The sequence below is a fragment of the Notolepis coatsorum genome (assembly GCF_963971535.1).
Source record: "Notolepis coatsorum genome assembly, chromosome: 17".
Classification (NCBI taxonomy): domain Eukaryota; kingdom Metazoa; phylum Chordata; class Actinopteri; order Aulopiformes; family Paralepididae; genus Notolepis; species Notolepis coatsorum.
Window position 1 is genome coordinate 93,885,131 of NC_140181.1, and position 22,110 is coordinate 93,907,240.

At 43.5% G+C, this 22,110-nt stretch overlaps 1 protein-coding gene across 1 annotated transcript in view; it reads right to left on the reverse strand.

Moving 5' to 3' along the window:
• Positions 1 to 15,782: 15,782 nt before the first annotated feature.
• Positions 15,783 to 22,110, reverse strand: part of slc13a3 (solute carrier family 13 member 3) — a gene marked incomplete at both ends in the record, with an annotated part of 62,814 nt that continues 56,486 nt past the window's right edge. Inside the window, 2 exons of the mRNA XM_084333560.1 lie at positions 15,783 to 15,953; positions 17,763 to 17,900. Coding sequence (XP_084189686.1) covers positions 15,783 to 15,953; positions 17,763 to 17,900 — 309 coding nt within the window. The remainder of the gene's footprint in view (positions 15,954 to 17,762; positions 17,901 to 22,110) is intronic.

Here is a 22,110-nt window from a genome sequence, read left to right on the forward strand (position 1 = left end):
CGTGGACAAAAGTGTTCAGTATATACATATATACAATGAACAATGCAGAGTTACTGTAGAGCCTTTACCTATAAGCCTACTGCGAGGGGCATGTGGGCTGGCTTGAGTTAGACGCGTGCTTGAAGAATTCAATGTCCAGAGTGCTCGTATCATTTTCGATATGCCAATCCTTTTATTGACCTTTTTTCCACCAAATAATATAATACAAAAAACTCTTTAACTAATTACACTGAACGCCGACCTATACGGCACATCAACACGAACACGACAAGACACGGTCAAAAACTGTATGGCTATTCCCCTTGCGCACCTGGGGCTCATAACCCACTGATCAGTATATATGGGTAACCACCCCATGTGGTGGTTTCCATGGTGACTGATAATGCCACACCTCTGCACTAAATAAACAGAAGGGCATTTTGGCTCCAACAATTACAATACAATATACTATATACTTTACAGTGCAAAGCAGAAATGGGATGAGGTACAATTTAGGTACAATTTACAGTAAGGTGTAATGAGGTATGGGTTGTAGTGCAAATTCTTTACCAATAAATATAAAGTGTGTTTAGGTGTTCTAAAGTGGGTAAAGTGGGTGCTGCAGTGAGTTGTTTGTTTAAAGTGAGTGTGTGCGTGTGGATGTGTGTGCTGTGCGTGCATTTGTTGGTTGTTACATAGTGTTATTGTCATTTAGCATTCTGATGGCCTGAGTATAGAAGCTTCTTCTTAGTCTCTCTGTGCTTGCCATGAGACTCCGGTATCGCTTGCCTGACCGCAGCAGTTCAAAGAGGCAGTTGTCTGGGTGGCTGGAGTCTTTGATAATTATCTTAGCCTTACCTATGCACCGCTTGTTGTAAATGCCCTGGAGAGTGGGAAGCCCCCCTCCAATTGTGCGTTCGGCTGAACGGCCCCCCTCTCTGTAGTCTGCTACGGTCTTGTGCGGTGCTATTCCCAAACCAGGAGGTGATGTTGCCAGTCAGGATGCTCTCTATTGTACATGAGTAGAAGTTCTTAAGGATCTTCTGACTGACTTGGAACTTCCTTAGGCGTCTGAGGAAGTAGAGGCGTTGCCATGCCTTCTTCACAACACTGTCAATGTGTGTGGTCCATGTCAAGTCCTCGGATATGTGGACTCCGAGGTACTTGAAACTGTTCACTCTCTCAACCGGTGCCCCGTCGATGCTGAGGGGGCTGTAGTCCCTGACCCCCGACCTCCTGAAGTCCACAATCATCTCTTTTGTTTTGCTGACGTTCAGGGAGAGGCAGTTCTCCTGACACCACTGCAACAGATTCTCTATCTCTTCCAGGTAGGCCCTCTCATCGTTGGCAGAGATCAGGCCCACCATTACTGTGTCATCAGCAAATTTGATGATTGTGTTGTTGTTCCGCTGTGCCACACAGTCATGTGTGTACAGGGAGTAGAGGAGGGGACTCAGAACACAGCCCTGGGGGGCCCCTATGTTGAGCGTGATGGATGAGGAGGTGCAGTTGCCTGATCTCACCACCTGGGGTCTACCCGTCAGGAAGTCCAAGACCCACTGGCAGAGGTCATAGTTCAAGCCCAGGTCCCTGAGCTTGGCTATGAGTTTGGAGGGGACTATGGTATTGAATGCTGAGCTGTAGTCGATGAACAGCATTCTCACATAGTTCCCCTGCCTCTTGTCCAGGTGTGATGCTGCTGTGTGCAGCACATGGGCTATGGCGTCCTCCGTGGACCTGTTGGGGCGATATGCAAATTGCAGGGGGTACATGTTGATGGGGAGGGAGGAACAGATGTAGCCCTTCACTAGCTTCTCAAAGCACTTCATGGCTATGGAGGTGAGAGCTACAGGGCGGTAGTCGTTGAGGCAAGCGGGCGTAGATCTTTTGGGTACAGGGATAATGGTGGACTTCTTCAGACAGGTGGGGATGACAGCCTGTTCTAAAGACAGGCTAAATATGTCAGTGAATACCGGGGCCAGTTGGTCAGCACAGACTTTTAGGACGCGGCCGGACGCAGGCGTATAAAAGTCTATTGGATCATGTCTCCAGCACCCCACAGCCATAGCTACAACCACTTATGAAACTGGCCACCGTAAATGTCCAAACCCCCCACCCCCACCCTCTCCTAATAGACAGTCTCCTCCCCACCTATATGTATATTATTCTCTCCCCCCGCCGTATGTATATTTCTCTCCCACCCACCCACCCCCTCCAAATGTACAGTCTCCTCACCACCGTATGTATATTTCTCTCCCTCCCACCCACCCACCCCCTCCTAATGTACAGTCCCCTCCCCATCATATGTATATACTCTGTCAGGATCTATGGGTAACAGTACTGTATATTTGAATACCGTATATGTCACAAATGTATCAGTACTAAATACCTGTATGTCCCTATGCCATAAATGTCATAAATGTCAATATGAATTGAAAATGGGGGACCCTGATGTAAACAAGACAAACGTCTTTCTCTGGTCTGCATCCCCTTAACAATTGTGTGTATTGAGCCGTACTGTATTGTACCCATTCTGCAATCTGTTAAGTAAAGTTTTCATTCATTCATTCATTCAGTCAAGGCTCTCATCCACATTCATTCATTTTCTCCCCTCGCTCTCTCTCCTCCATGAGCTCAATGTAACGCGGAAGTGCAGTGGTCTATAGATTCTCTCTGGGGCAAGATTTGCAACAATGTTGCTGACCAGGCAGGACATGTTACATCTCACTACATTCAACTGAGTGCTTACTTGTTACTTGTTACTTGTCAGATTCAAATTCTTTATTGCCTATATTTATTGTAACGTATAATATAACCGATAGATACAGACCCTCATCTGCACCTTTGTTTACACTGTTTATTTTTCTCATATTTTTATATTCAGTTAATTATATAGTTCACACTGTTTATTTTTTATCATGTTTTTATACATTCAAATTGTATTTCCTATATCTGTGTCTTTCTACTATTACCCTGCCCATACCTGTACCTCCCCTCCCCCTCCCCCATGCTGCTATGACGTCCGAATTCCCCCAAAGGGATCAATAAAGGAATCTTATCCAGCACACATGGGCAGTGAGGGAAACTCCCATCTAATAAAATATGATTGATTTTTAAAATATTCCTTTCTCTAGGTATTTTGTTATCCTCTCAGGAAGAATCTGTGGGTGTTGGACTGGGTGGGTTGTGCCTGGCAGAGCTCCTGTCAGTATGCATGATTGTATTGTCTTGTATTGTATGTTGTCTCGTATTGTGTTATGTATTGTATTTTCTTGTTACTCTGTGTTAACTCAATCAGCGCCAGACCCGAGGATAGTCGGGTTATCTCGCCATGCATTGAGCGCCAGGACCCCCGAAAAACCTGAGTATAGTCGAGTTTTCATCGTTATTATTATATTTTTTTTAAATTATCTTTTCCCCCCTTCTTTTTCCATTTTTCTTCCCTCCCAATGTTCGTCGTTATGCCAATTCCCAATCCCCTTCCTGGTCGTTGCACACTCTACCCCCTACCGTCGGTCTGAGAGGGCGGAGACTATCACATGCTTCCTCCAGCCCACCACTTCTTTTCACCTGGCAGCGCGAACTCTCACTGAGAGAGTGTAACATGTGGAAGGTCACACTACCTCTCTTAGATCCTTCCCTCGCTGTGCAGGCGCCCCGACCGAACCGTAGGAGTCGCTGTCCACAACGACCCAGACCCACCCACCGGCTTCCCTCCCGCTGGCTCCGCCAATCGAGCCAGTATAATGGCCGGCCAAGCCGGAAGCAACGCTGACAGCTGGATTCGATACCAGTGGCTCTTGCGTTGGTGACGAGCGCCTTGTCCGCTGCGCCACCCAGCCGCCCATCGTTATTTCTTTTATTCGATATTTTGTATTAATTTCTCACACACGGACCTCGGGGTTACCATAGGGAATCACTCTGAGATCGCTAGAGTGCAATACCGGCCGCATCCAGGTAGTGGCAGTATCGCCCACCCTTCAAAACCTTTTTTTCACACACGGTGTTACATTCAAATGTCTCCGGGCGCAGTTTTCTTGGTCAGGCGAGTCTAGCGGTTCACTCGATGGCATTGGAACGCGTCCAATGCCCCCGATGCATGTGTTGTGGTGGATTATGTTGGCGACACGATGGACACCAATACTGGAAATCGCGATCAGACAATTGGAATATTCTTTTTGGGGTACCTCCTAGTGAAGGTAAGGACTATATGACATCAATCCTGCTTTGATCCAACCATGATTTTACATTGATCGTTGCGACCATGTGTAACGTACTCCAGAACGTATGCCGTTGGTGACGATCAAAGCATAAAAAACCGACCCCCCCCCCTTTCATGCATTCATGATGAAACATAATACCTATTATATACATTTGATTTGGAAATAGTAGCGTGTCCAGGCGAGCAACGCCAACGCTTTTAGTAAAAATTCACGTATTCCTCCATAGTGCCGTTTTATGGAATTACCCAGGATCACTCTGAAACTATACTTATATTCACACGCAAACGTATACATGAAAACATTTATTATTTTTCACATATTGAACGATGGATAGTTGATGTCAAATGAGCCATAGTATTGTATCCATAGCTATAATATAGAATATAGATATAGCCCTGCAAACACTGCCACACAGCCCTATCTCATAGAGTGGTGGCGCAGTAGGAACTAAGATGCTCTAGGCCTCCGGCGCTGAATGCTAGGCCCCCTCGAAAACTAGATGGTTCATCTCAAGGGGTTTATCCTATCAATAAATACATTTAAAATCATGTTCCTTCAGGTCAGGTGGCGTAGTGGAGATTGCGCTCGTCACCAACGCAGGAGATGCTGGGTTTGAGCCCAGCTCTCGGCGTTGCTACCAGCTTGGCTGGTCGTTCATACTAATACAATTGGCAGTATTAGGGGGTGGGAAGCTGGTGGGTGGGAATCTGGCGTTGTGGACAGCGACGCCTACAGGTCAGGTCTCGGCGCTTGCTCAGCGGGGGCAGGACTTGGTGGAGATAGCGTGCCCTCCCACGCGTTACACTTCACCATTGAGAGTCCTCGCTGCCCTTGTACCGACTCGTAGGAGAACATGCATACAACAACCAGGTAGGGAGGGGGGGAATTGGCACACAACTAAAATTGGGACGGGGAGAAAAACAGAAAATTGGAGAAAGAGAAATAAAAAAAATTTAAAAATCATGTTCCTTCCTGTTGTTCCTCAGTGATGAACTGAAGGCTATCATGTTCCATTCTGCCGTCATCTTTGGTCAGTGTTAAAATACGCCCTCTTTTTTTATCCTCCAATCACAACTGTTGCTTCAGATAGTAAATTCCTACAACACCATCCTGTTTCATTCAAAAATATAAAGAATCGCTAAATTGAAATGCCCGTTTTGTATGGTAACTTTAATACCAATCCCTTAACTACAAGTACTGGAATAAATGTATGTCTGTATAACAAACAAAGACCACACATAATATTTTTATTATGCTACAAAACTGTTATGAGCCGAACTCTGATTAATTTATTTACCAGCTAAAACGTGCTATATAACATCTGAGTTTGCCATAATGTTACACATTCATTGGACTAGGTTCATAGTGTACAGGAGAAAAGATTCAGAACATTGTTTATGTTATTGCATTATGATCGTTTAATAAAGGAAACAATCAAAAGCATGGCTCCTTCAACTAAACATGTGCTTATAATGATATTGCTCATTCATTAACATTCATCACAGACTACAACATATAATGTATATCATGCCAGTTAGGGCACCTGTGTATACTATATATTTTACTTACTCAAGGTATATATTCAGATTCTAAGTGTTAATTATATTGTTTATACTGCTTATTTGTATCTTTACTATAGTTTTATTGCCTATAATTATGTTTTCTTCTATTACCCTGCCCATACTGGTACTTCCCCTCCCCCTCCCCCATGCTGCTATGATGTCCGAATTTCCCCAAGGGGATCAATAAAGGAATATCTTATCTTATCATTACATTTACATTTAGTCATTTAGCTGACACTTTTATCCAAAGCGACTTACAAGTTTTGTACGACAAGTCAGCAGGAAGGGCACAACTGAGTAACATGTTCATCAAAGTGTTCAAACTTGAGTGCTACAGTGTTGAGTATATGTTAGTATATTAGGAAGAGTGCATGACAGTAGAGGACAGTAAGAAGGTTAGTATTTTAAAAAAATGTGTTGATTGAAGAAGTGGTGTGTCTTTAGTCGACAGATTGGTCGTGTTTCGGCTGTCCTAACTGTGGTGGGAAGTTTCTTTGGAGCAAGGACAGAGAATAGGCGGCTTCTCTTTTTTTTATCCACGTTTGCTCCTTATTTTTTTATTTCTTCTCCCATCCCAATTTCGTGTTTCCAATTCTCCCCTCCCCTGTCTTGAACGTTGCTCGCATATGTCCCCCACTGGTCGGTTGTAGGGAGGATAGAAGCCTTGCATCACGTGTCCCCTCCAGTACACGAGGAGGCAGCCTGTCACATCTTTTCACCGGACTCTCATTGGAGAGGTGTAACGTGTGGGAGGCTCACACTACCCCCGTCATTTCCTGTCTCTGCTGTGCAGGCGTCCCCCAACCGACCTGTAGGAGTCGCTGTCCACAACGTCCAGATTACCACCCATCGACTTCCACCCGCTGGCTCTGCCAATTGAGCCAGTATGACGGCCGACCCAAGCCGGAGGCAACGCCGACAGCCGTATTTGAACCCAGTGTCTCTTGCGTTGGTGACGAGCACAATGTCCGCTGCGCCACCCAGCCGCCTAGGCGGCTTCTCTTTGATGACCCGTCCAGAGCTTGGACAGGAGGTCTGAGGTGGCCAGAGGATGTAGAGCGTAGGGGACTTGAGGGTGTGTAGTTAGAGACCATTGACCGGAGGTAGACGGGAGCCGTTCCCTTCACTGCGTGATATGCCAGGTCGAGGGCCTTGAAGTGGATTTGTGCAGCGATGGGGAGCCAGTGCAGGTCGCTAAGAAGTGGGGTAACATGGGCTGACTTTGGTAGGTTGGAGATCAGGCGGGCGGCTGCAACCTTTATTTATTATTTTTATCTATTTATTCATCAAAAATACATTGAAGCTTCCCTTCATTTCCCAGGATTACCGGCATATTAATGCCGACTAGCGGCCTCCAGGCTCCAAAACAGGGGGCAGCGACGGCTGCCAGATATTGACCTTGGACTAATAGGAACCCAAGGAGGACAATACACTACCTGAAGCATACTGCACCTTATGTGACACTGTGAATACTGTGAATATATATTTCATTTAGTTAGATAGTTAAATTATATTGACCAAATTGTTTTCACTGCTGTGTGTTTTTTCTTTACTACCTGTACCCCCCCCCCCTTCCCCCATGCTCAGTATATTTTTACTGTATTTATTTCTGTATATTTAATTTAATTTGTATTCTATTTTACTCTACTCTTATCCTAGGCAACATGATTGATTTGTGTTATTATTCTAATTCGTGACCTGTCCTGTCTAAATGTTTAAATGTTGAGCGATTTGCAGTGTCAAATTTCCCATGGGATAATAAAAGTATTTCTATTCTTCTATTCTATTCTATTCTATTCTATTCTATTCTATTCTATTCTATTCTATTCTATATTAAAACGGTAAGATAGTAGAGTATTGATTTTTTATGTGAGCTGAAGATCATTCCAAGAAGCTTGGGCATTAAAACAAAAGGCTGACTTTCCAAGTTCAGTCTGTACTCTGGAGACCTCTTAAGCATAAGACCATGAGCAGGTCAGACAGGGTCCATAGTTCCAATCTAGCAACATTGTGATATAAAGTGGTAATTCCCCGGCAATGGCCTTAAAGATAAACGGATACCAATGTTTATTCCGCCTCTCTGCCAGAGAACACCGACCCACTTTATCATACAGGATTCAGTGCCGAGTACCTGCTGTGAAGTAGGACTTGTGCTAAATGCAAAGAAAACGGAATGCATGATTATCATCCATCTATTATTAAATCAATGAATGGAACAAACATCAACAACTTGAGCAAGGCACTGAACCCCCAAAATGTGGCAGGGGGCCCGTGGGCAACCCTGTGTCTCTGAAGAAATGCATGATGTGTGGGGGACTGTGTGACTTTAATATGTTGCTTCCTATGTTGCTGACAGCAGAAAGGATCTTCTTTCCAGAAAGGGACACGCCTGTAAAAGACTCCTACGAATCTGGCAGTCTGACATAATACCGCTACCATCTCTTTCTTTGGGCAAACAACTCTGGATTCCTAACAAATGGGGGCGACAGTGGCTTGGGAGGTAGAGCAGTCGTCTGGTAATCCGGAGGTTCCCGGTTTGATCCCCGCTCCTCCCCCATTTCAAAGTCTCCTTGAGCAAGACACTTATAACCCCTAACTGCTCCCGATGTGCAGGTTGGCACCTCTCATGGTTGCCTCCACCATCGGTGTGTGAGTGAATGGGTAAAAATGTGAGGAACAAATTGTAAAGCGCCTTGGATAAAAGCTCTATATAAATGCACATTTCTACCAATTTACCATTTAAGAATGAGTCCATGAACTGTCTGTCCTGCTGTGTGGATTCCTGTAGCGTGGCAACGGCGGTCTGTGTGTCCCTCTGGGAGCACACCTGTACTTTATTGAGGCCATTACTTGTCTGCTCCCAGTGTACACATGCACACTCATTCCCACACATTTGTGAACTGTGCTTAACATCCATTATTTCCAATGAAAACCAGCCCGTAGAAAATGTGAAGGAAAGGAAGGGATCGGAGAAGATAATGTAACCTGTGAGGAAATTAATCAAAGCGCTTGCGCTGCACACAGGAAACAGAAATGCTGCACTAATAATAACATGAATTATTCTAAAAGTTATAATAATTTTGTCTCGTGTCAAAATGAAGAGAGATTTCGTCAAGATTTTATTTTGTAAACTCCTTTTTGTGTCTCGTTTGTAGCCAACGAAAAAGCTTAGTTGACGACCATATTTAGTCATCATCTTCATTGACTAATTTAACACTGACAGGGAGTCCCACCGTGAGCACATGCCTTTTTGTTTACGTACTTTTGACTTTTTCTATTTTATACTTTTTATCAATTTTTATCTAGCACGCTCAGGAGCTCATACAGAAAAAAGCATTTCATGGAAAAGTATTCTGTATTTTACTATGACAACTAATAAACAAACTTGAACTTGATCACCAAGAGGGGCACATCATTATTATCAAACAAATGACCAGCGAAAAGTCTATTAACACTTTGAGTGCCACGGACGCGATTTGTCGTTAGTTCATGCCGCCAGTTGAGTGCCACCAACGACATATAGCGATTGTTTGTCGTATTTTTTTTTATTTATTTATTAGCGATTTGAATTCATATTTCATCAATCGAGCCTCACGCTAGTGTTGCAGACTCTCTCTGAGCTCAATTGGGAAAATACCGCCCCCCTATCGTCTCTCCCTGTGTAACTGCACCCCATTGGTTTAGACTGATGGGGGGGGGGGGGTCCAGCCTCCTCATGTTACTTCTCCGGCGAGGCATCTGAAGAGACCCAAGTGATTCGCCGAGCCGTAAAACGCGTGGAATACATATTTACAGTACTCAACGCTGAATCAATAAACGCGATCGATATTTGGAATGGCGATCAGGAATTGGAATAATCTTTTTGGATAACATCTGATCTGAGGTAAGCAATATATTTTACCAGTCTTGGGGTAATCGGATCTGTTTTCACCTATATATCAGCGTGTGCCCCGTGTGTGTGTGTGTGTGTGTGTGCTGATCAGGAAATGAGAGAATATATTTTTCAGATCGCTTCTATAGCGTGCATAAGTACACATATACTATCGATAATCTAGCGTTTATTTGAAAACGATTCATAAATAGGCCGAAAAATTACAAAGTTTTTTTTGTGTATGCCAGAATATTCCAGTAAAGGGGGTTTATCACGGAATCTATATATTTTCCTGAAAAACGAGGGCTTTTCAAAATGCTATAAAACGGAAATGAACCGATTAAAAAACAATCCGTCTCGACAATGTTGACTGCAAACAAGTCATTGATAAACGACGGGCAGATTAGACACAGCCATAATTTAAGACAGAGATTATGCGTTCACAACGCTATATCATTGAAGTGGGTGGTGGCATTCAACAGGGTTTTACCACGTTAAAAAGTGGCAACCAAAGTGTTAAAGGCCTAACAGATCTCATCCTGTTGAGATATTACAATAGGCATGTGTAGGTAAATAAACAGTAGCCTTGTTTGTGTTAGAATTAGGTGGGATCTGAATAAGAATAAGAGCTTTAAGTCCAGAGTGATTAAGTCCAGCTTGATTTGTCATTCCTCACAGACGAATGTTTCTAGTTTGTCTAAATGAAGACCAGTGGAATGGGTCCCCAGAGTGTCTGCCAAGTGACCGGGTTCTGTTCCTGTCTTTTAATAAAGATTAGTGGTGTCAATCGATTAAAATATTTAATCTGATTAATCGCATGATTGTCCATAGTTAACTCGCGATTAATCGCAAATTAATTGCATTTTTATTTTTTTTAAATGTATCTACCTTAAATGGATCTTTTTCAAGTTCCAAGTTTTATACTCTTATCAACATGAGTCAACAAATGCTTGCTTCATGCAGCCATTTAACACAAAAGGATGACCCTCATGCATTGCAAATTTGCGTCAAATTCAAAACAGAGTGATGCACAAAATAACTTAAAAGAAAATAATAATTTAAAACAATGAATAAAGTGTGCATGAAATAAGGGCTGAGTACTCACACCCCCCCCCCCCCCTCTCTCACACACACACACTCTCCCAGCTCTCTTTCTCTCTCGCCCCTTCTTTATCTCTCTCACCCCCCCCCCCCCCCTCTCTCTCTCTCTCTCACACACACATTTTGAGTCAGAAACAAACATAGTATCAATGAGAGTATCAATAATACACCTGAGTGAAGTCTAGTAAAAAATTTAAATTAAAATAAAATATTCTAAAAAGTTAATCGTGAGTTAAAAAAAATTGTGGCGTTAATAATAGAATCGTGAGTTAACGTGTTAATACCGCGTTAACTTTGACAGCCTTAATAAAGATCAATTTGGGTGTAAACCAAGGGGTTAATCTATCTTTTGTTAAAAATTCATGTGCATGTGACAGAGTAAGGTATTTATAAAAATAAAAGAACAAAAATCAAGCACATTTTTCGTTGTCGGTTGCCATGGAGCAGGGTCACCATAAGAAATTAGTTACTTGACCTTCCGGTGACTTTGCACAAAAAAGTCAACGTTTTTTGGGGAATTATTCACAAAGGTCTGTCTCCTGGTGTCTGGAGAGACTGGCTCTCGTGGTTCCAGCAGGTGTCAGCCTAGACACGGCCAACATACACTGCAGTATGAGAAACATCACCACCAGCAGGGGTCACTTGACTCAAAGGCATTACAGTACAGTGTGTTTCTATGATAGTATCTCAGTCTGGGGTAAAAGTACAGTAGTGTCACACAGGTTACTGCTGGCTGGGTAAGTAGCTTCACTTTACTGGTTTATCGGGTTCAATGGTAGTCCCTTCTAATGAAATGAAGCCAGACAGTATGATAATGGATCTCTATTGATTTTCTATATACATTTGAGGGGTGTGTGTGTGTGTGTGTGTGTGTGTGTGGGGGTACCAACTTAGGGAGTCTTCATTAATCTATTATATCATCTAGAATCTAGATGATGGCCTGCCCTAGAGGTATCCGACAGGTAGGTAAGAGGTCGCTGGTTGGAACCTCAGCACGAATAGGGTGTATTCCAGATGTGAGCTGGTGACTGAAGGGCGGCTGGTATTACATCTATGGTGATCTATATGGTGATGATATTACATCTTCTCACGTGCTGCACCTCGACTCTGGAACACCTTCCCTCAGACCATCAGAGACTCTCCCTCACTCTCCACCTTCAAATCCCGACTCAAAACCTACCTGTTCTCCCTAGCGTTTAACCTTCCCTACCCATAACCACCCTCCTCCAACCTACCACTTTTCCCCTCCCCTACTTTTTCTCCTCTCCTGCCCCTCCCACCCCCCTCCCCCCATCGGTTTCCCTTACTTATACTTCCCGACTGGCTCCCCTACTGGCTCCTGTATCTGTTACTCGTGGTGTTATGTTCTTGTGTAATCATATTGTTCCCCGTTTCCCTGTGGTTCTATGTTTCTTTGTTTCTTGCCTATTGTCAGCGACTTTGGGTCATTGAAAAGCGCTATACAAAATAAATGAATTATTATTATAATTATCTATGGTCCCCGCCACCTCTGCCTAAGTGGCCTTGAGCAAAACACCGAACCCCCAAACCGCGGCGCTGAGCTTCGGGGCAACCCTGCGCTCTGACCTCCCAGGCATGATGTGTGGGGGACTGTGTGAGGAGGGATATGTGAAAAAAAAGGAATATCAACTGCCTTGTGTTTGGTGACAATAACGTAATCTAATAAAGTAATCTTGTATTTGGCCCCGTGAATATGGTTATTTGAGGTGTTCTCTGCATTGTTTAAAATTGTCTAAGTGAGCTTGTCGCCCCCAAATGTTTGAGCATAGGGTCTTGGGACCAAAAAAGAAAGAGAGAAAAAAGAGAAGATGAGAAGCCTTTATTAAGAAAATAGCCACTTATATTTCACGCTGCTTAATGTACGCGAAAATTACAAACAAACGTTTTATGCAACGAAACAAAACAAAAGGAAACATGAATGTACAGATGCCAGAGGGGTGCCTGGTGAGTGGCCGGAAAGACAGGGGATCCAGTCCCCTTTGCACCCTATCAGTGCCTGGTGTTCATGATCCCTGCATTCTTGGAGTGTTTGAAGTGAAGTGATCCTCTGCCAAAACTAATAGCTAACAGCATGGGCCTGCAAGCAGATGGGCCGCGAGAAGACTTCACACCGTAAAATAGATGAACCTCGGTAATAATGAGCTCCTAAAGAAGCCCACGCATAACCACAACTTCCATGAAATACATATCCGTACACAGATATTGACAAGGAAATCTCAACGTACAATACATTATCATCCAGATACAATTATTTCATGTAACACTACAGATGGCAAATTCCAACAATCCGCAAAGGCTTCCAAAATACACCAACAATTATATGACATACTGTACAACACAGCATGTCTATAGACAGTCCTATATGACATACAACACAGAATGTCTATGAACAGTCTTATATGACATACAACACAGAATGTCTATGAACAGTCTTATATGACATACAACACAGCATGTCTATGAACAGTCGTATATGACATACAACACAGAATGTCTATGAACAGTCTTATATGACATACAACACAGCATGTCTATGAACAGTCTTATATGACACAACACAGAATGTCTATGAACAGTCTTATATCCCATATACAACACAGAATGTCTATGAAAAGTCTTATATGACATACAACACAGAATGTCTATAAACAGTCTGACTTCTGTACCAATTTATGAATGAATCAGCAAGTGGAGTATTAACATTTGACTTTATTTACAAGTAATGATTAAGTGCTAATGAGGAACTATGTTAAGGGAGTGTGGGAACACATGTCATTTAACTGATAGTTAACCATTGGAATTAGAGGTACAGTTACTGCCCTGCAGAAGCTAACCGCAGTAACTTTGTCAAATTGAGTTATGAGTGAAATTGAACTTCTCAATATCCGTTTTATCTTGTGATAAAGTTTCAGAGTTAAATCTTGCTCTGTTTTAGATAAAAAGGGTATAGTCCGGGAGCCATGGCCCGATTTATAGGTGAACCTTGTTTTGTCGTGCTCACTGAGGAAGTGTGTGACTGTGTAAAGCCAAGTCTACATTGAAGAAGTCACTCCAGGTGGAAGTCTCAAAGAGGCAAGCCGGTGATGCAGACATCACTGACATTGATGGATCTGCACTTCTTTGGACTATCTACTGGCCAGCTGATTACAGTGTCGCTGATTTCATAGAAAATTTTAAGGCACGGCTAACTTCAAGCTACCAGCCCAGACAGTTGTCCTGTCATCCATAGAAAACAACAAATGACTGTGTGAAGAACTGAGCAAAGACAGGCTATTCCATCTACGGAGCACAAACACACACAAGTTGGTGTTGACAGGTGAGGACCCATGTCCCATTGAGATCAACATGGAAGAGAGACGGACGAGATATGATCTAGAAAATCAGTAGGAAGAAGCTGACACCATCATCGTCCAACAAGTCCTGAGGTGTGCTGGAGAAGCGCATAAAAATCACAGTGGTTTCTGATGATGTCCTACTTCTTCACCATTAGCCTCAGGCAGAATTGGATGTACCACTCATCATGGAATCCCCCCGCAACGAGAGAGTAATAGTGGACATGAAGTCAACACTGGCCAAGCAGAAACAAATTGTCGGCCACCTTTTACCAGCCCATGCCATATCAGGATGTGACACTGTAGCATTGTACTATGGGTTGGGAAAAAGCTCTGTCATCACAGCCCTGAAAGCTGGTTATGACCTATCAGCCATTGGCAATGTGGATGCACCATTTCAGCAAGTCCTTGACCAAGCCACTGCCTTTTATCTCTGCCTGTTATGGCATAATGGAGAGCACAGACACGAGACACGCAAGGCTACTTGTCTGGGGGGGAAATAAAAGGAATGGACATGTTTTCACCAAATCTAGCTGCTCTACTTCCAACAAAGGAAGCGCTCATTGAAAATGTAAAGAGGGCCCACTTCCAAGGGTACCTCTGACGAAATCTCAATAATAATCTGCCACCTGCAATGAACCCAGAGGAATTTGGATGGAAGAAGGACACCTGTAACAGGGCAGTGATCCCAATCCACCTACCAGAAGATGTCAAACTTGTCCCAGACTACATCCTGAAGATGATCCGGTGTGGCTGCAACAGTGAGACCCATTGCACCTTTAAGAAGTGCAGCTGTAAAGTGCATGGTTTGCCATGCATAATGTTCTATACGTGGTTCAGGGTAGGATGCTCAAGATCCTAATATGTAACGCATCTTCACACCAGTGAGTGTGTACTATGCACTTAATCCAGCAACCTGAAAGTCTAAGCAACTCACCCAGCATGAACCCTCAACATTAGACATTTCATCCTCGACTTTGCCCCGCTGCGAGGCCACAGACATTACAACATCGGCTTAAAGCCTCCACACCACGCCCCACGCGCCTCTGCAAGGCCTACAGTTCCCCCTACGGACATTCTGCCCTGTGTGTCCTCGTCCATGGAACCATGGCATATTGGCATAGTCTCCTGCCCCTCCCCCACCACTTCGGATCTTTCTGCTGAGGCGGATTCTGGGGGAACATTGTGTTAGTTAGTGTGTAGAGAATGATCTGTTACTATAATTACACCACACATTAGTTATGTTTTTTTTCCTTCCATATACGGTTTTTGTAATTCACACGTGCATAAGTTTGCATGCACTTGTTTCATTTAGTGAGATTAATTTTGTGGGGGGAAGAGCTGCACTCCCGTTTCTTTTGCCCATATGAATAAATGGACCAACGCAATGCAAACTTAAATTGTGCGTCACTGCTAATAACTCCTGCTACAAACGTTGTTTTACAGGCCTGGTTTGAAAGGGTAAATATACATTTGACATCACCTCTTGTATGAAAAAACCTTAGAGAATGTAAATTTGATAAATTTCATTTATATTCAGCATGCAATGTCATAAATCTATATTTTTTTGTGATTTGGGCATTTTCGGGGCATGAATGTGTTAATATCTGAAAATACCCAAAGGGATATCAGAGAGCACCCTCCTGTATTTCGAAGAGGAGCACCCTCACTGTTTTGAGATTGAGGACGCAAATCAAAGAGTGCCATTGGCCACTGGGATACGCATGGCGATGGCACTGGACATGTTGGTGGGACGAGCCCAATCGGGATACGTGTGCAAGTCGAACATGGCGACGCCCCACGTGTTCATGGCCAGAGAGACTGAGAGGATGCCCAGGAGGTTCATGACGCAGCCAGTCCTCACCTGCAGACGGACGACAGAGACAGAGACAGAGACAGAGACAGAGACAGAGACAGAGGCAGAGACAGAGGCAGAGACAGAGACAGAGACAGAGACAGAGGCAGAGACAGAGACGGAGACGGAGACAGAGGCAGAGACAGAGGCAGAGACAGAGACGGAGACGAGAGACAGAGACAGAGGCAGAGACAGAGACGAGAGACAGAGACAGAGACAGAGGCAGAGACAGAGACGGAGACGAGAGACAGAGACAGAGGCAGAGACAGAGACGAGAGACAGAGACATAGACAGAGGCAGAGACAGAGACAGAGGCAGAGACGAGAGACGGAGACGGAGGCAGAGACAGAGGCAGAGATGAGAGACAGAGACATAGACAGAGGCAGAGACAGAGACAGAGACGGAGACGAGAGACAGAGACAGAGACAGAGGCAGAGACAGAGACGGAGACGAGAGACAGAGACAGAGGCAGAGACAGAGACGAGAGACAGAGACAGAGACAGAGGCAGAGACAGAGACGGAGACGAGAGACAGAGACAGAGGCAGAGACAGAGACGAGAGACAGAGACATAGACAGAGGCAGAGACAGAGACAGAGACGGAGACGAGAGACAGAGACAGAGACAGAGGCAGAGACAGAGACGGAGACGAGAGAGAGACAGAGACAGAGACAGAGGCAGAGACAGAGACGAGAGACAGAGACAGAGACAGAGGCAGAGACAGAGACAGAGAGAGACAGAGACGAGAGAGAGACAGAGACAGAGACGAGAGGCAGAGACAGAGACAGAGAGAGACAGAGACGAGAGAGAGACAGAGACGAGAGACAGAGACAGAGACAGAGACAACTGTATTGGTAAATGGTAAAAGGTGCATTTATATAGCGCTTTTATCCAAAGCGCTTTACAATCTTTTGTTCCTCACATTCACCTATTCACTCACAGATTCACATACTGATGGCAGAGGCGACCATGCAAGGTGCTAACCTGCTCATCGGGAGCAATTAGGGGTTAAGTGCCTTGCTCAGGGACTACCAAGACGGTCGCTCTACCTCCGGAGCCACTGACACCCCGCTTTTGTTATTGCTTTCACTAATGCATCAACTTTTCCCCACGTGTGTAAGTCATACTGCGAATCTCCGTAACTTGTTGCTACTGTACATGCGATGGCCATCCGAGACAAATTCCTGTTTCAAATAACAGGGTATCTGCAGGTTTCAACAAGTTACATTTAAGACTTTTTTAATACCACAAAATGTAATACCAATTTCATACTAGCAAAGAAACTAAACACAGCGACACTGAACTGGTGGCTGCACTTAAAACCATGTAGCCACGTAAAAAACAACGACTTGAATACAAAAACATTTAATATATTTCCTATTATCTCCTGACAGACGGGCTGCCCCCCCCCCCCCCCCCAAAAATGAATACCTGTGCAAATAAAATTGTATAAAATTATGAATTTTATACTTTTTAAGATGTTTTAATACCCCAAAGTAAGCATTTCTATTTACTGTATATAGCATCAGTCAATAACAGTTGAATAACAATGTGCTTCACAAATTCAGATTAAAAAAAAAAAAAAAAAGGAGGAGGAGGAGGAGGAGGAGGAGGAGGAGGAGGAGGAGGAGGAGGAGGAGGAGGAATTGCAAGAATACACAATTTCCAAAAACACAAAACCGCACCACTTGTAACAGATCAAATCCAAAAGTCATATAGAGTAATGAGGGAGAAGCAGATTTGATACCAGCATCTAGTGACCTTCTGGTTGTACAGTATTTCGGCGCTGTTTGCGTATGGACCGGGAAGGACCACCTTACCATGTCCGTCACCAGCAGATGTCCCGACGCGAAGGCGATGGCGTTGGGTGGCGTGGAGACGGGCAGCATGAAGGCAAAGGAGCACCCCACTGTCGCTGGTATCATGAAGAACAGAGGGTTCACTGACACACGCATGGCCTGCACAGAGACACACACACACAGAGCATTAAGATCAGATATTCCTTTATTGATTCAGAGACACACACACAGAGAGTATTTTAAGATAAGATAGTCCTATATTGATCCAGAGACACACACACAGAGAGTATTTTAAGATAAGATAGTCCTATATTGATCCAGAGATACACACACAGAGAGTATTTTAAGATAAGATAAGATATTCCTTTATTGATCCCCTTGGGGAAATTGGGGCGTCATAACAGCATGGGGGAGGGGGGAGGGGAGGTGCAGGTATGGGCAGGGAAATAGTAGAAAGACATAAATATAGTCAATATAATGTAATCGGAATATATATTATGAGAAAAATAAACAGCGTTACAATGAATATAGGCAATACAGAATTTGAATATGAATGTATACTATGAGTAAGAGTAAAAGTAAACAGTATACACATGGTGCAGTATACACAAGGTACCCTAACTAGCATGATATACATTATACGTTGCATGGGCAACTGGGTACCCAACTATACTATACTAAATGGACCAACACAATGCAAACTTAAATTGTGTGTCGCTGCTAATAACTCCTGCTACAAAAGTTGTTTTACAGGCCTGGTTTGAAAGGGTAAATATAGATTTTACATCACCCCTTGTATGAAAAAACATTAGAGAATGTACATTTTATGCATTTAATTTATATTCAGCATGCAATGTCATAAATAAAAAAGAAATTGTGATTTGGGCATTCTCGGGCATGAAGGGGTTAATATCTGAAAATGCCCAATGGATATCAGAGAGCACCCTCCTGTATTTTGAAGAGGAGCACCCTCACTGTTTTGAGATTGAGGACGTAAATCAAAGAGACATTGTTACAAAGGATCAGATTAAACCGAATATATATATTTATTTATTGATATATATTGCATAGTATTTGTATATCGTTTGATATCCCTTGTATATTCCTTGTACATATACACGGAATATCCCTTTAGCCCAGACCATAATATTTCATTCTCCTATTGGACAGCGGTCCACAGGCGCCAGAGCCGTGCCTCCGGAGTCAGGTTCAAAGTCACCGTCAAGACATGTCTGAACATGCCCGGCCTTGCCCAGGGCTACGAGACAGAGATGAGGCTGGCACTAGTTTGTTCACCGTGCGTATAAATACGGCGCAGGTGAATACAGAAGCACTTAGTCTTACTTAGTCAGAAGTCCAGAGTTACCCAATAAGTTGAAGCCTCACCCACGATACTCCGTGCGGTGAAGTATGGCCTGTTTGGCCCCAGAATAGAGCATTGAGACCGCGTGCGAATTAATAACTGAATTGTCAGAGTTTGGCGCTATACCGTCGAGTGCGACATATTTCTATTAAGTCAGTAATAGTCTATTTGTGTATAGTGTATCGTGCGGCTAAAGTTCTACAGTGACCAGCATCACCAACGCTTCCTCGTATTAGCTAGAGTTCTTATCCAGGCTGGGCTGCTTTCATGGCGCTTTCACCCGAGGAGACCTAGACGAGAACCGTGTGGACATGTACACTGGATTAATCTACCCGACGACTGCATAGCCCTTTGCGGCTGGATTATATTTGCTTTGGTCCTGTGATTTATGGAGCGGAGAATCGCCGACGCCTATACGTGTTGGATTTACCCGCGAGGAGCCAAGTCGAGTCGGCGCCTCAGAGAGCCTGAGGCCGGCTAGCTTTCTTCACTGTGGAGCTACAGTCTACGGAGAACAGCTGTATTCGTCTGTGGATCAAGAGGCTATTGCACCGTCTCCTGTACTTGGAGTCTCCTTAGTCATCGTTGACCAGACTCTCTACTACCGACAGATCCTCTACCCCTGCTGGCTTACAACCAGGGGGACCCTTCCAGTATCTCCCGCTATATATTACTAGTGTACTATAGATATAATTCCCTAAGATTCAGGTTGTATAATTACCTCCTGCGTAACCAGAGAATGGACATTCATTGTTGATTTGCCTACGCACATTCCTTTGCCTTACAAGTGCATTCAAAGTATAATAGAGAAGTATTATGTACCTTTTGCTGCAATAAATACTTAAAGACAACTTTGTGTAGAACCGGTTCATTGTGGGAAGTGTTCATTATATTTATATATCATGTACTGTATGGCCAGTAATTAAAGTACATAAAGCGGTAGTGGTTTAATGATACCATACTTATCAATACAGTCAGGGAATTGTACCCCTCAGTTACAGACATGTTGGTGTCATACTCTTTGAATGATGAAAATTATTTATAGACAATAAAGAATCAGCTAAGACGGTGACAAGTCGACACACAGTGTTCGGTGATCATACTTTTAAATTCAGCAAAAGTCAGTTGGAGCAGTAGTTCAGAGCAAACTGGAGGAACCCTAAGAACCAACCAGTCATTTGAATGTGTAGAATACGTATATTACATGTCAAAAAAATTAAGCTTTTAATGTTTTCAGACATTTCTGCGTTCCCCTGCTGGCCTTGCCAAAACCCTAACCTTAACTGTTTCCTTAAACTAACTACTAACCGTCTAACCCTAACCCTGACATTAACCCTAACTTTATATCTTAACCATAACCGTTAAACGTTAAAATGAACCATAATCATAGTATTGCTAGGTTTGTATCATTGTTGGGTCATCTGGCTATAGCATAACATACATTATGTACCTTTTTTCCTGTGGTCGATTGGTACTTTATTTACGTTTTCTGATGAGACCTTGTTGATTTTAGAGACTAGAGTTTTTCAATGGTGCACACGCACAGTGGATGTAGTAAGTGGAGAATAAAACCCACCTAAATAAAGTTTAGTGCTAGTGGGAAAGTAGTGAGACGTTTCACATTATGAAGCGACACGTGTGTGCGTAGGTAATGACTGATCTAGTCATATTATGCAATGGAGGAAAATGAATGAATTATAGTCACAGAATACATGTAGACCTATGCACTCACTCCTCTGTTGTTAAAATGTAAATTAGTCATCTAGTTCCACATAATAGCGCTTGTAGTAGGCTATTACTAACAAACTGAACAAGCTGGTGAGGAAGGCCTGCTCCCTAGTAGGAGTTGGACTAGGCAATCTAGATGGGGTTGTGGAGAGGAGGATGAAAAAGAAGCTGGATGCTATCCTGGAAAACCAGCTATCCAAGATGAAGAGCACGTTCAGCCATAGACTCATCCCCTCTATGAGGAGCTAGCCAAGATGAAGAGCACGTTCAGCCATAGACTCATCCCCTCTCTGAGGAGCTTGCCAAGATGAAGAGCACGTTCAGCCATAGACTCATCCCCTCTATGAGGGGCTAGCCAAGATGAAAAGTATAGTAGTATAGTTGTGTACCTAGCTGGTGTGTTTCCTGTAGTGTAGTAGTATAGTTGTGTACCTAGCTGGTGTGTTTCCTGTAGTGTAGTAGTGTAGTTGTGTACCTAGCTGGTGTGTTTCCTGTAGTGTAGTAGTATAGTTGTGTACCTAGCTGGTGTGTTTCCTGTAGTGTAGTAGTATAGTTGTGTACCTAGCTGGTGTGTTTCCTGTAGTGTAGTAGTATAGTTGTGTACCTAGCTGGTGTGTTTCCTGTAGTGTAGTAGTATAGTTGTGTACCTAGCTGGTGTGTTTCCTGTAGTGTAGTAGTATAGTTGTGTACCTAGCTGGTGTGTTTCTTGTAGTGTAGTAGTATAGTTGTGTACCCAGCTGGTGTGTTTCCTGTAGTGTAGTAGTATAGTTGTGTACCCAGCTGGTGTGTTTCCTGTAGTGTAGTAGTATAGTTGTGTACCTAGCTGGTGTGTTTCCTGTAGTGTAGTAGTATAGTTGTGTACCTAGCTGGTGTGTTTCTTGTAGTGTAGTAGTATTGTTGTGAAGGATCAGATTAAACCGAATATATATATTTATTTATGGATATATATTTAATAGTATTTGTATATCGTTTGATATCCCCTGTATATTCCTTGTACAATATGCACTGAATATCCCTTTAGTCTACTAAACAGCCCATAATAGTTTCATTCTACCATTGGACGAGAACCTGGCGCCAGCAGCCATGCCCCTTGGTTCAAGTTCAATCGTGCCGACCAACATGTCGTGGCAAGCCCGGTTCCGCGTAGGAATACGTCTGGCGAAATACGAATGGTACTATTTGTTCACAGCACATATATATATGGCGCAAGTAAAGTAGAACTTTCTTTTAGTCCATTAGTTCTTTACCCTCCAACCTAGTAACAGACGCAAAGCCTCA